Source organism: Chanos chanos, chromosome 8, assembly GCF_902362185.1.
Source record: "Chanos chanos chromosome 8, fChaCha1.1, whole genome shotgun sequence".
Taxonomy (NCBI): Eukaryota; Metazoa; Chordata; class Actinopteri; order Gonorynchiformes; family Chanidae; genus Chanos; species Chanos chanos.
The window spans coordinates 9604507-9620021 of record NC_044502.1 but is presented as its reverse complement, the minus strand read 5'-3'; the positions used below and the strand labels follow the sequence as shown (position 1 = coordinate 9620021).

Sequence of the window (15515 nt, the reverse complement as noted above, 5' to 3'; positions counted from 1 at the left end):
ATCCAGAAACATTTCATGATTAGTACACACAAAAGTAACATTTTCAACGGCGACCGGCAACGTCTACACCCGCCTAGCAAAGTTTGCATATATAACTCGCAATTCAACGGCGCAAAAAAATGTCATACCATCTTAGTCATACCAAGAAGTGGAAAAGAAAAACCCCTCTGTATGCTTCAGTGAAAACAGTAATTATATCAACCACCATTCACACCCAAATCACAGCTACTCCTTTACTCTGAAAGCATGTACTCCACCCTCTCATTCCAGAAGCAACTGAGAACACCCCGTAACCAGTAGGCGATCTGTAGGGGGATGAGGGGGGGGGGGGATGCCATCCCCCTTGATAGCAAAATGACCAAAATACACCCCCCTTATTAACCTGCCATCCCCCTGTGTACTCTATAGAGTATTGTCAGTGACCATTGGGCCATCCCCGCTGTTAAAAACAAACAAATCACCCATTGGCCGCAACAATAAATGACAAAATGAAGAGCTTGTGCGTTTGTTGCTGTTGGCAACAGGGATTCTTTGTTGCCACTTGTTCAATTTGTGGAGATCCGTCGACTATCGAGTTCTTCTATAAGTTTCAGTAGAATAAAAGACAAATGCACCACACCCATTAAATGATGTGTCCGTGGATGGGCACCTCTTTTAAGAGAGGTACCCGTATTAAATGTTTCTAGATCTACTTCACAATGGATCCTCCCTTTCATTTCAATGTTCTCAAGGTGTAGCATTTTAGATAGAGAGTTATTGTGAGCGCATGCTGGTTTAATTGCTTCTTCGCTTGTTTATTTCTAAGGTAAAACTACTTGAAAAGGATCGATGTGAACAACTGTTTAAACAAGAGGGAGCTGAGGAAAACAAGGGTGGTAATTTAGAGAGAAAAGGATTGGGAAAGGAGACAATGAGGGACAATTAAAGACAAAGACAATCATGGATGTGGAGAAAGGGAGGGGGGGGGGAGAGAAAATGACCATGTTGCTACCTCTCAGAGCTAAAGTTGGAGGCAGTGACAATGACGTCATCTTTGTTTTGCACCAGGACAGGAATTTTCCGGCAGCCAGGGGACTTAAGTAACCGTTGTAACAACTTCAGAGTCTCTAAAACGCACAACAGCCAAACATACACATTAACAGGAGTGAGGTAATGACCACTCGAACAGACAGCCACCAGAGGCGAGCGTGGTAATTTGACAGTGGTAACAAGACTTCTTTAAGACACTTTGTCTCAAGATATCTGAGTGGACTTCATTACCTTGTAAAATATTGGCAGGACACATGTCTATTTTGGTGACTACTACAAACACAGGCACATTGAGTGCCAAGGCCAAGCCAAGATGCTCCTTTGTCATTCCAACAATTCCTGCATTACTGCCCACCTAGACAGGTAGAAAAGTCAATAGGAGAGAGAGAAGGAAGGAGGAAAGCATGAGAACAAAGAGAGAAAAATAAGTGTATATATATACACACATACATACACACACAAACACATATACACATACACACATATATAAATAAATATATATACATATATAAATACGTAAATAAATAAATAAAGTGTGTATACACACACACACACATATACATACACGAACACATACACACACATACATATACACTCATATATAAATAAATATATACACATATATAAATAAATAAACAAATAAATAAAATGTGTATATATATACACACACACACATACATACATACATACATAACATACACAAGGTAAAATGGTAAAAAGGTAAATGGTTCCTGAATTAAAATAATTTGTGACAGCACTTGCTAAACTATTATGCATTCTGTCCTAATCATGCTTTCACATGAGGATCATTCTGGAATGTCTCCCTCACTCAGACTCACCATCAGCATACAGAAGTCTGGCAGGTGGCCTGTCATGCCAAACACAGTGGTCTTGAGGTATTTCTCGTGGCCTGCCAGATCAATGAAGGTGATAACTTTGGAGGAACGCTCGCAGATCTTGGTCCAGTCCAAACTGCCTCCGTGGCTGTCGGGTTTGTTGACCACTTGGCCCTCCTGGTCAAAGCCCAAGATGTCGTTGCCCACGCTGCTGGTTCGTCCGCTCTCCATTTCATGTTTGTGTCGAAAGAGCTTCTGACGGGCGAAACCGCGACCGTTATCCAGCTCCCCGTGGGTAAGCACACCCAGGAGTGTACTCTTACCAGCATCCACGTTCCCTACCACTGCCACTCTGGGGGGAAAAAAAAGTTTCACAAAGAGAGAGGGAAGGATGGTTGACAGTGAAACACAACAAGAGTTACTGTGTTCGTGTTTATGCTGCCCCCTGCTGGGATGGAGTGCACAAAACAAAACAAAACAAAATAAACCAAAACACGAAACAAAACAAAACAAACTCAGATTGGAGCCCTGCTGTTTTGTGTCCACACTTAGTGTAAGAGGAAGATAATCTGTATCAACTCCAATAAGACATCACAGTGGTGAGCTCATGTGAAAACCAATGGATTGGGGGGAGCCCCTGAGCTGGACTCTGTCCTTCTCAGTTTCTACATCTTTAGCATCACTTACCTGACCTCCAAGAAGTCTGCCTCGCCCACGCGGCGGCGGATGAGGAAGTCCCGGACTCGACCGCCCGTCTCACTGCGCTCCCTCAACAAGATGAGGTCCGCCTCAATCTGCTCGCACATAGACTGCACCGTGGCAACAGAGGCCTCCATATCCTTCTCATTCAGACCATAATCTCCACCATCTGAGAAAGCCAGTGAAAGAGAAAGGCTTATAAAATAAGGGAGAAGTATTCGGTTTATATCAGAAGTGCACGAAAAAAAGTAAAGGTGACTTTTGAGAAAGAGAGACAATGATGGTGAAAAAGAATAAAGAAAAGTGTATTATGCCAGAGAGGTATTCTAGGGGGAGAAACCAGTGTAGCCTGCTGGATCAGACTTTACATACACAGGGTGAGTGGATGTCAATGCAGAAAATGAGCTAGGCAAAACGTAAACCACTTCAACAGAGACTCTTTGACCTCTGAGGTCACCTGGGTCAAACATTTTTGCTTGGACAAGCAGAACTAGACAAACAACAACAACACAGCTTTAGAGCTCAAAAGCAAAAGTTAAAATGTCTGCTTGTCTTTCTACAGAAGAGCAACTGAACATTCTCTTTGCCTATGTGTAAAGAATAAGAGAATATATACGATTATAGTCTGTCATCCTATTAGGATACAGTCATCATATTAGGAAATCATTTTCATCACAGGACTCAGCTACTAGTCAATCTACTGTTATCAAGGGTGGGTATTTTGAATTATGATTATGGACCAAAAGGACTTCAGTACCCAAGATACTTGTTTACTGGCCCTTACTCCACCAGACCAGTGTAATAATACCATCAGGTCTAAACCAAGAGGGCCAGCCAAGGGTCAAAGGGCATCCACGGTGTCTAGGTCAAATTCAGTGTAAACACGGTGTATAGTTTCCAGTTTCTCTGGGTCTTTTTTTTTTTCTTTTATTTCTTTTTTTTTTGTAGAAACTTAGTGTGGATGTATTGTCTCACCTGAACCCATGCCAACCACATAAATGGTCTCTCCACAGCCCTCATCCATTCGCTCTCTGAGCTGGCGTAGTAACGAGTCATACTGTTCTCCAGTGGGGCTCACCAGGGCCAACTGCACATGGGACAAACAGAAGAGGGGATTAGTTCATTCATTTCTAGAGACCAGTTTTAGCACCGAGTCAGGATTGGAGCGTCTGTTTCAAAACCAGCTAACAGTTGATTGATATTGCTTTCTGGTGGTAACTGTGAGGAGATGGGGCAAGACGTAATTCCAATGCAAGTGTAGGCAACAATTTGCAACAGTAAATTACTAACAGGGTGTATACATCATCTGATTAGCTGAAACCGTTTTGCAAAGATTGCTGTGCTGGGACGGAATGAGCGAAAGTTCTCATATATCACAGCAGATGCTCACAAAAACACAAACGCTGCATATTATATGGGTCTGGTATTCCTATGTTCAATCGGAGCGGGTGAAACATGGGATGTTCCTTCAAATGCACTAAAAGACTCCGGCGAAATCGAGTCTATCCAGTCATAAAACTGTCCTCGGGTAAACACGGCTGATGTTTTGCCAGCTGGCAGGCTGAGTAGAGGCACAGCTAGCTACGTGTCATTCATTTAAAACACTTGTCAGGTTCAAATAAATAATACCCTGATTCAGTTATTTTATTGTCTCAGTCACATAATCAGGAATAAACATAGACAAACCCCGTTCTGTGAGATGTTTTGCTTATGGTCTATATTCTATATTCCAGAATGCTCACGAACTGATTGCAAAAGCTCCGAGGGGCCTATACAGCTAACTACCTTGCTAGTGAGGTCCAAATGATCCGCGGTCTCGCCATTGAGACTGTGCCCCCCTTCGAAGCATTCTGCAGTGGATGGGTCTTCGTCACATCCTGGGTCGGGAGCAAACATACACGCTGGTACAACAGATTCTGGTGTAGATATTGCACCCGGGTTTAAACTCGGCTCGGTCGTCGCAACAGACGCCATCTCCTGCAACCTTTTAGAAAGGAACTGGTTAAAAAGTTGCCCTTTAGAGATTCAGATAACTTAGATTTAATAGCCCGGGAGTGTTAGCATGCTGGCTAGAGAGCTATCAGTAAGTACTCTCCCCAACCAGCTGGCTGCTTAGCTGACGTTAGCAACTTGCGCCTGTTAACTTTACTGACGTTACGTGACATAAATTCACAAACTTGGCGTCGGACAATGTAAAGCTATTTGTGGAAGAGCTGTGTTTTCATAGCTGCAACTGTAATGGAACTACTGTTTTATCTGAATAAACCTGTAAGATAAAAACATGAATCTAAACAAAGATTCCACACAAACACGTACCAGGGCAAACGTTGGACATGTACTTTTGGTGTCGATATGAGTTTATATAAGACCACGCCTCCTCATTAACAATTCAGCAAATTAGAGATCTTTGCAACACCTCTCGTAAACACAGGGTGGCAGTGTTCTGTGTGTCGCACAGCGTCTATGCACCAGATTACAGTATACAGAGACTGAACCATCCACTGCGCAAATGTATTCTTGAAAACAATATTTAGTGAATCATCAATATTTGTTCAAGAAGAGGAGGAAGAGGGATAAGAAGAGGAAGAAGTTTGATTGGATTACGACACCATAGACTTTTGTGTTTAGTGTACAATACCAAAAATAATACTAAGGATTCTTTCCCATTTTTTTTTTTTATGAAATCTGATGTCAAAAACCACTACAATGCTACATTTGAAAGTCTGTTTATTATTATTATTATTATTATTATTATTATTATTATTATTATTATTATCATCATTATTATTATTTAAAAGTCACATTCAAGTCAAAGTGGTTTAACACAGCAGGAACTTTGTTGTGCTCACTGTAGACTGCTATTATCACCCAGGACTGAGCCAACACGAATCTTCTGGATGACTGGGTAGCAGCACTCATTTAATGATTCGTGAGGAGTCATATTCTGATTGGTTAGAATGAGATAAGGATACTCAGCTGTCTCTACAGTGGTTGGTGAGGGGCAAAAATCACGCCTCCGGCTTTCTGTGTTATTTTAAAGCAGTCCCATCATCATCTGAAAGTTTCTGTTGGATTTCCTGCTACAATAGTGTCAAAATGGTAAGTGTGGGATTCATTTATGAGAAAATGCTGTATAATTTCGGCTTGGGTTATGCATGCTTGTACCTTAGCGATTTCTAGGGTTATCTAAACTGATCAGTGGAAAGTAACCCAAAGGTTTGGAGGGTGCTGCTCACTTAGTCTTTGCTTTACTCATTCAAACTCACCATTCCGTCCATAATCTACTTTCTTTGGATCTCGGGATCATTTTGTCTATAGCGAGTAGACAAAGTATAGTGGTAAAAATGTATGACCTTTCTGTGACCACATTTAAGAATATAAACTGGTATCTGACAGTTCTTTAGCACAGTTTTTCTAGATCACATGTCTGTCATATCTTCTCTTTGTTCTGTGCTTGGGGATGAACTAATGACTCTTTTAGTCATGCTGTTACTGTTTAATGCTACATCTTTTGGGTAGTTTTATATTGCTTTTGGGAAACATTTGACTACATCAGATTATAGTTGGGATAAGGTTGTAAATAAACCGTTTGTTCAGGAAACTCTTCAGAAAGAACACATTAGACTGATAATACCAAGCACAAAAATGCAAGAAGTGTCACACTAATTTCACTGAATGTTTCAAGTTTCCTGGTAAGAGTAACACCTTTCCCTGTCCGACTGAAACCATTTCAACAGTGATTAATCGATATTGATCTGATCCGGCACTGTTATCTGCAGGAAGAGCAGGTGATTTAATGACCGGGGTGTGGTTCACACTTGAACTGAGCCCCCTTCCTTTTCCATCCACAAGGATACAGATATTCAGCTTAGATTTGACAAACTCTGTTATGTCACATTATGGGCTGGTTTCCAGGTCAGACTGAGACTAGTTACCAGCCTAATTGCAGTTGGAATGGAGAATCAATTTATTTTAATTGAGAAAGAAAAAGATTAATCTGTGTCCAGGAAACCGACCCTGCGAATTAGATAAATCTGGTGAGTACTGACCAGATTAGATGTGCTCCACATAGATTGACCTCATCTGTCATGTTGCACGTAGGTAAGCAAGTACGATAACATATCTGCCAAGAATTCATGGAACTGAATAATAATTAATTAGGTGTAGCTGATATATTCTTAAGGATTCTTAAAGAACAGATGACAAAAAAAAAAGAAAAGAAATTTACAAAATCTTTCTCAAAATTACATCGGATAGCCATCCATGCACTTCCTTCTCTATTTCGGTGTGGCTCCTCTAAGAATCAAGCAATGGGAATTTCACAGACATGACACAGATACACTAGTTCACCTGAGTGGGTGTCCTGCTTTATGGTTTTATTACCTGTTACACAGTTGGCAATACTTCACAGTCACATCATTAATTGTCTAGATGCTGTTTCCTCTGAATTATGTGCATGAGTGTCGTTCTGTTCTTCTAACTTTATGACCCCACCAGTATTGATCTGTAACCATTAAGTTTATCATTAACAGTGGGCTTGGTATGAGAGACAGATTGCTGTTTCCTTGTAACACCTGTATCCTACAAACAATTCTGGGAAAATTTGTTCAGAGTCTCCACGTAAATGACACGGAATCAGTAGATCAATAATGCAAATAAGTATGTTTCAGTGTCTGTGTTTTATCAAGATTAAGACACCTTGTTGATATGAATAAATATCACAATATAATTTGGGTCAAGGAGGATCCTGAAGGTGTATCAATATAATCAATGCAACGTTGAGTGAATCTTTACTTTTATGTCTTCAAATTTGCATCGATCATTTATTGATCATTCAACAAGCAATCTCTTTCATTATGAAGTTTAAAAACACCTTTGAAGTTCAGCGGGACGCGCCAAGAATCTTGTACATTATTGTTGTGGATTCACCTCAAAATCCATTCACTCATCCATTTATCGCCTTGAACAGGTGTTGACTGTAAAGGACATGACCTTCGAGCCTGGCAAGGAGCTGAAGATCTGTGGCAAACCAAAATCAGGATGCTCTGTGTATGTATTTACAAGACTGAGCTCTCCAATCAATTATCTATCACTGATGCTCAACGGTGAATACAATCTAGGACATCTGCTGCTGCTGATTTTAATCTCCCAGATATGTTTCATGAGATCGGCACACTAATGTAATTAAAAGGCTATTCCATTGGGTGGAGTGAGTAAAATATAGAATTAAACTACCAAAAGAGCAGGACTTGATTAAAATGAAATTTTGTTCTGCTTAGTTATTTTAACGTTACATTCCCTTTCAATCCGTTCATTCATCTCCACATCCCTCTCAAAAATGAATCTCTCTACCTCTATCTTCTCTCCAGTTTCTCCATCAACATTGGTCATGACTGCGACACCATAGCCCTCCACTTTAACCCACGTTTTGACCATGGTTCGGACCACCACATCATCGTGTGTAACTCCCTGAGGGATGGCTGGGGAGATGAGCAGAGAGAACCTCTCTTCCCTTTCAACGAGGATGAGGAGTTCAAAGTGAGCATGAGAAGATTTTACTGCTTCAGTTTTACGTGGTTTCTATTTGTTTTTTGCCCTCTATGTTTTGCTATGCCACCTACAATAGCTATTTCAGTTATGTCAATAGGTGTAACACCCCATATGTACTGTGAAGCTGGTCAGGTAGTCAAGATTAATATGTGTAGTTTTACTTGTCTTAACAACACAAAGTCAATATGCATAGGGGGACCAGGGGAGGAAGTACCTCTGTCCTATGATTCACTGCTGATAAGGTTGGACTCTGTTTTAATCAGGGGGAACGCACCTTGCAGATAACAGTTTTACAACACTCATTAAACTGTGAATGGAGCAGTGTTTACACCATAGCAAACATTAGTTTTTGTGTCAACGTGGTCATGTGCTGAACTTTGAACTATAATACATTCTTCTGTGTATCTATGAGAACTATTTCCCAACAGAAATGATGATGTTTTCTCTCCCTAAGAATTGCTTATCTGACATTAAACACAGAAATCTATCTAGACAGAGTTCATTTAAATGAAAATGTTTTAGCACACTCTTTTACCCCACACACATTAACACACACACACACGCTCTTTCTTGTTCCTTTTCTAAAAGCTGGTCATCAATTTTAACAACGAACACTTCTACATCAAACTGCCCGACGGCAACATGATTAGCTTCCCCAATCGCTTTGGTGACGACAAGTTTAACCACATCCACGTTCAGGGCGATGTCAAGATCTACAGCATCAAGATCAAATAAGGACCACCAGGATGGGCATTCTACGTGCTACCACCCAGCTAGAGCAGCTCATGAAAATTTATGTACCTTTTTACATACATCTTTGCCGTAACGCTTGTCTCTCATAACGTCCATAACACATCTCTACTGTTCTAGATAAACTCAAAGCACTCACTTGAATGAATAGAATGTCTAAGTCTGTGACCTAGAAACATTCACGATCTGGAAAAAAAAAACTCTATCAGAGCTGTACTAATAAAATGACTGTGAACTTGAAACATGGGCTATCTGTAAATTATTTTCTAACTAAAGTTCTGCCTCTTCTTTGTTCTCAGTGTTGAGTGAAATGATCACGATGTGAGTTGCAATAAATGAGAATATAATAGAGGTAAATTGCAAGTGAACCTAATGAAACCCTAAGAAGAATTTGGCTACTTTCACAAAAATAGATTTATTTTTATTTTGTGTAAAGGTTTACTTTACTGTATATTTAAAGACCGAAACAAAAGGTTTATAGGAACATAATACGTGTTTATATGTATCATATGAATCCCAATTAGATTAGAATCCCACAATGCATTCTTCTCACCTACCATGTTGCATTGCATTGCAAACAATTCTCTCAAATATTGAATGACAGATCAGATGTTCAGTTGAGACTGTAATGTAAATAAACAGATTTTACTAATATTATCTTCATGTAAGAAGTTACTACTTCATCAGTAAGTGATATGTACTTTTTGTTGGAGCATTTTATACAATCTAATTAGCACGGCTAACGATTTCACTCTGCTCACGGAGCAGCACAACAGATAAATAGGATAAGTTACCCGAAACTGAACAAAGTCTGTGTTGCGTGCCAGCTCTGGCTTATCTAAGTATTGTGTTGCATACTTCAGCAATGACTTTTGCAATGATATGGCGCCCGGCTTTTTGTAGTTGTACAAAATTATAAATAAATTAATTAATTAATAAAAGAGCAGTACTGTATTGACTGGCATTTTGTTAAATGCCATGTCTTATCCAGGTTACTCTACCATCTACGTTTCTTTTTTCAGAAAGATTTTTCAAATTATACTTGTGTTCCTTCTGGGATTTAGTACAACTAACAGTGAACATTTTGAAAGGAGATGGTGACTTTCTGTAGTCACTGCTCTTGTGTGTCTGTGTGTGTGTGAGAGAGAGAGAGAGAGAGAGAGAGTGTATGTTGTATGCACTAGTCCAGGCATTTTTCAAGCTGTTCTCTCTTTATCTCACATAAGTTGCAGGTCAGTCTTGGTGGTTAAGTAGGACTGTTTATCATAGCGCACTGCCCATCTTTCTTCTTTCCTGCACAGAGTAGCATTCTCCTGATATGGCAGAAAACTGAAAACTGTATTGAAAAATTTTTACTCACGTCCTCAGCTAAGCTCATGGATACCCATTTTGGACTGATTTCATGGTTATAGTTGGTTTTGTTGCCTTCTTTTCTTTACCCAGTATGAAAGAAAAACAACGACGTCATCTTATTTTGTAAGTTACTGTATAAGTCAAGACACTGGAGCTGGCCTACCAGGCCACAAGAGGCTCCGCCCCATCAAAGCTTCAGTCCCTGATAACTCCTTATACCCCTGCTAGAACCCTCTGCTCTACCACCTCCGGTCAACTGACGGTCCCCTCACTTCAGGAACCTGGCAGCCGTTCTTCCCGACCACGCCTCTTCTCCGCCATTGCTCCGCGGTGGTGGAATGACCTCCCTCACTCAGTTAGGACTGCGGAATCTCTTGCCATCTTCCGCAGGAAACTGAAAACCCACCTCTTCAGAACCCACCTGTCCCCCACTGCCTCCCTTTCTTCATAAAAAAAAAAAAATACTAGCCTTGTCTTGTGTTTGTGTTTGTCATTCACTGTCAAAGAATTCCAGGAGCGTAATACAAAGGGTAAATTAATGCACAGCCTTATTGTGATCTCTGTTTATGAGGTAATAGGATCTGACTGATGCACTTATTGTAAGTCGCTTTGGCTAAAAGCGTCTGCTGAATACCGAATTGTAAATTGTATAACCTAAGTTGCTAAAAAAGCAGAATCAATATCTGTTCAAATACCAAGAAAACATTTTTCAGCATGGAAGTGCAATAAGTTGATGATGCATTACTTCTCTTACTTCATCTCGCAAAGCCCAAATTGTCAGTTCTCAGTTTCAGATGCTTTGGTGACCTACTGTTCATGTCTAAGAAAGCAGCAACACACTGACTAGTCTTATTTTCTACCTAAACAGCCTGTGCTAGATTACCAGCTTGATATATTAATTTAGCCTAAAGTAGCTAATTTAGCTTAATGGTTCATATTGGCTGGCGTGGAAGTATTTGAAGACATGGGTCTTCCCATTTATGGTGATCGTCAGACACCATTTTTTTGTCAGTGACAGAAGAAATTATCGTGGCTATGGCTATTTTGTCAATTTATTCATTATGTTTCTAGTGTTTCCCTTTTCCGGGTGCCCCCTGTGCTCCCTCTGTTGGTTCGTCTTCTCTGTTTTGTGTGTGTGTGCTGTGGGTGTGGCGTCTCTCTCTCTCTCTCTCTACTTCCAGATTGCCTACACACCTACGGTCAGTCATCTCATCACATTACAGTATTTAAACCCCGGTGTTTCATCCACTCTTCGCCAGATCGTTGTTTCAGCCTATGCGGTAGAGCTCGCTTCTCGGTCACTCTTTGAGATTCTATTGCTCTAGTTTTTGCAGATTACATGTCCGTGTTTATCTCCCCGTTTTTTTCGTAAGGATTACTCCAGCGCCACTCGGTGTCTCCAGCGCGCCCTTCACCCTTTAACTCCGTCTCCTTAGTCCAGCTGCTCCACCTCGCTCACAGCTCCACTCTGCAACCTCTCCCATCATCCCCTTCCTTCATCTCCACTACCTCCGTCACCACACTACAGCCTGTCGATACACTCTCATTCTTCATTCTGATCCTGAGCTGTGGGTTGCATTTGGGTTACCATCGGGTTAGATTGCCACAGAAATATGTTCCTCTAATTCACCATTAGAGGTTACAAATGTTTATGTTGAGCTTTGTTTATTCTGGTTTTGGAAATGACTAAATGACTGCAAAATTTACAAAATACAGTTTCTGTTCAAAATATGACATTATACTCCTGGTTAAATTAACATGTTTTGTTGATTTTTCTAAGTGAAATGATCAGAAACTCTGCAGGTAACAAACTTAAACATGGCAAATTTCATAATTCTAATATGTCATGTTTAAGTTTGTCCCTTGCAGAGGCTGTGATAACTTCACTTAGAAAATCAGCAAAACTTTTCATTTTAACCAGGAGTATATCTGACAGAAGTTATATTTTGTAAATTTTGCAACCATCTAGTCATCTCCAAAATCAGAGTAAACAACCACAACATCAACATTTATGTGTATGCTGTGTTTTGATTACTTACCGCTAATGCCAAGATAGATAAACATATTTTCTGCTGTCCCTGACAAAAAAAATGATGTCTGATGATCAACATAAATGTGAAGGCCCACGTCTTAAATTACTTTCACCCAGCCAATATGAACTATCATGCTAAATTAGCTTCTACCAATACTATATGTTGCCACTGAATTGAACAGATTGGGGAAAAAAAACCCCATAAAATGTGACATGTACAAAAATTTGGGCACCCATCAAGCTGATCCACTAGTTTTACTTTTTGGCAGGGTCTCAGAATTTGATTGACTTGTCACTTGCCTTAATCCAGGTCAGGAGAAGACAGTTCTTCTCAGGGTGTTGTGCTTAGACTGAACAGACATGGGCTTTTCTAAGCAGCTCACTGAGGATCACTGAGAAAATAATGATATTTGACTCTTACAAAAGCAGGGGACTGGTAGAAAAAGATATCTGAATGCCTCCTACATGTCATTTCAATTGCCTGAAATGTCATTCAGAAATTGAAGTTACAGACGAAAATTGAAGAACAGACAAAATGCTCATATCATAGCAAAGAATCTGCAGGAAGGTTTCGCTGGCATGGTGCACCAGTCCGCTGTACAGCGTTTCTTGCACAAACATGATCCGCGTGGGGGAATCAGCAGGACAAAACTTTACATGCCATCTCATCGCAAAAGTCACTGCTGAAGTATGCAACACAATACTTAGATAAGCCAGAAGCATTCTGCAACCAAATGCTATGGTCTGACAAAACCCGAGATTGAATTCTTTGGCTAGCACTACCAAAGATACGTTTTGAGGAAAAAAAAATTAGAAGCATTGGAAGAAAGGAAGACCTTGCCAACTGATAAGCGTTTGGGGAGGATCTGTTATGCGTTGGTGTTGTCTGCCAGCCAATGGCAAAGGAAATAGATTTCAAATGTGCAGGACATGCAAGACCTAAGATTAATTAACACTAGAAGTGTTCTGCAAATCAACAAAACACGTAATTTGACCGGAGGTGCCCAGAGGTACCCTACTGCATGACTATATCTCTATCTATCTATCTATGTGTGTGTGTGTGTGTGTGTGTGTGTGTGTGTGTGTGTGTGTGTGTGTGTGTATATATATATATATATATATACACACTTACATATATGTATATATATACACATACATATATGTAAACAAATGTGTACATAGTCATTGTAGTTTTTTTGAAAAATGTTAATGGAGAATACTTGGATTATTTCCATTTCAGCTGCATCAAATTACTTCATTAATTGCAATGCTCTGTATTTTATACTGCCAGCTAGAATACGGTCTGACTACAGGAGAAGACTGACACTTTGTCAAAACAGCATGGTATTATGATATCACTATTAACTGTGGAAAAAATATCATGATATTCTTATTTATGCTTAGTGCAAATGGTACCAACCATTTATTAATCTCCACAGGATAGGTCCACTAAAATGAGATATCCTTTATAGCAAGGGTGTCTAAATGCAGTCCTGGAGGGCCATGGTCCTGCTGTTTTTCTTGCTGACTAGCTAAACACAATCTCTGATTTGCTGAAGAGTATGCACACCTTTTTTCAAGGCGAAAATTAACAGGTAATTAAGAGGTGAAAACAAAAACCGCGCAGGAACCTGGCCCTCCAGGACTGGATTTTGTCAGCCCTGCTTTAGATAATCAAATAACCAACCATAGACATTATTGATTAGGTTTCCTTAAACTGATATATACCGAGGGGAAAAAAACTAATCAGGTCTTTAAGAGGGCCCTCTATGAAATATTTTATGAAAAAATGTAAAATGACATGATAATGTGGTTTGGGCGGCAACCTGTTCACCGAGTTTTGCTCCTTTAGTAAAGACACTCAGACTGTGTCACCATGCCATCAGATTTCATACCTTTTTTTGTTTTGTTTTTTAAATGAAGTATATTATTTTGTCTTAAACTAGACGACCTTATAATAAAACCTTGTTTTACCATGGGCTCGTGTTTCACTCAGAGTTTATGATATCCTCAATAAAAACTAACTTCATTTCTTTCTCTCTCTCTTTCTCTTTCTTGCTTGCTTGCATCCACCAAGCTCTCAGTCACTGTTAGATAACTGTCATACCCGTCACCAATTTTTCAGATCTGATTTGGGTGTTCACTTGCTGTAGGTAGGAGTTCACAATGGGAGTTTATGCAGAATATAATAAGTTCATGAGTAATTCTGTCCATGCACCGTCATTCACTTTACCATTCAGTGAGAATGATTTTGTGGCTGTGAATGTGAACATAGCTCAGTTGCTGTGACAGATTCTCTAGTGTCACTCCTTGAATGTGGTCCAGGCTCATCTTGTCTGTATACGTTTCTGTCCACGGTGGATAAAGGCTGACGCGGGAGAATCCGCATAGCTGTGAATAATTTGCAGAGCAACACGAAAAGGCCTGCAGCTCAGGACTGTGGAATGTATCAGGCTGGGAGCACATTCCAGAGAAAGGGAGGGTCCAACCTGGACACCTACACAAGGGAGGGGTGTGCCCAACCCCCCCCCCCCCCCCCCCCCCCACACACACACACACACACACACACACACACATACACACACACAAAACTGAATGTACTCTTACAGAAATTACATTGTCTTGTAGAATAATTGTCAAAAACAGAGACAGATAAAAATGACATATAAATGACTTAAAGCAGATGAAAAGAGAACTAATGAAACAACAAGTTAAACCTGACCACAACAAAAATACAGTACACGGTCAAAGGGAAAACAAAAACATAGCAAAAACAATGAAGAAATATTAGCAATGTAAAATACGCTACACATGGAAATGTTACAGTGTAGTAAAATGATTCATTCCACACACTCGTGCCTATGAAAATGTACAGTCTGTCACCGCAAGTTCAGTAAGCACCGCGAGTTCTTCTTCTGCAATTTTTTTTACTTTTATCCAAGGGAATACAGAAGACACAAGACTTAATCAACGTCACAGTTAACATTACTTCTAATCATAACTGAACTTGTCCCCAAGGGAAATCTACAGTAGGGAAGTTTATTGGAGGTACACTTTATGGCAGAATTGAAGAATAACACAGAAAAGGCTGTATCAGCTTCCAAGGGTTTTTCAGTCAGAAGCTTTATCCTAATGTTTAATCTGACATGGCATGTAAACTGGATGATCCTCTGGGTGACCAAGCGATGCTAAAACGATGTGCTACATTGTTAAAGTCAAATTGTTTTAGAATGCCATAAATATTTAAGAGATGTCTACAAAGACCT

At 40.0% G+C, this 15515-nt stretch overlaps 2 protein-coding genes across 2 annotated transcripts in view; one reads left to right on the top strand and one right to left on the bottom strand.

Moving 5' to 3' along the window:
- The window catches only part of LOC115818312 (GTP-binding protein 1-like), an 8722-nt gene extending 4184 nt beyond the window's left edge, over positions 1 to 4538 (bottom strand). Inside the window, exons 1-6 of the mRNA XM_030781665.1 lie at positions 4350 to 4538; positions 3540 to 3651; positions 2553 to 2733; positions 1869 to 2217; positions 1261 to 1384; positions 992 to 1106 (exon numbers count right to left, since the gene is read on the bottom strand). Coding sequence (XP_030637525.1) covers positions 992 to 1106; positions 1261 to 1384; positions 1869 to 2217; positions 2553 to 2733; positions 3540 to 3651; positions 4350 to 4538 — 1070 coding nt within the window. The remainder of the gene's footprint in view (positions 1 to 991; positions 1107 to 1260; positions 1385 to 1868; positions 2218 to 2552; positions 2734 to 3539; positions 3652 to 4349) is intronic.
- Positions 4539 to 5614: 1076 nt separating this feature from the next.
- On the top strand, positions 5615 to 9033 carry lgals2b (lectin, galactoside-binding, soluble, 2b). The gene is made up of 4 exons (XM_030782660.1): positions 5615 to 5663; positions 7534 to 7613; positions 7934 to 8102; positions 8703 to 9033. The coding sequence occupies exons 1-4, from the start codon at positions 5661 to 5663 to the stop codon at positions 8847 to 8849; spliced, it is 399 nt and encodes a 132-aa protein (XP_030638520.1). The 5' UTR covers positions 5615 to 5660; the 3' UTR covers positions 8850 to 9033.
- Positions 9034 to 15515: the final 6482 nt, after the last annotated feature.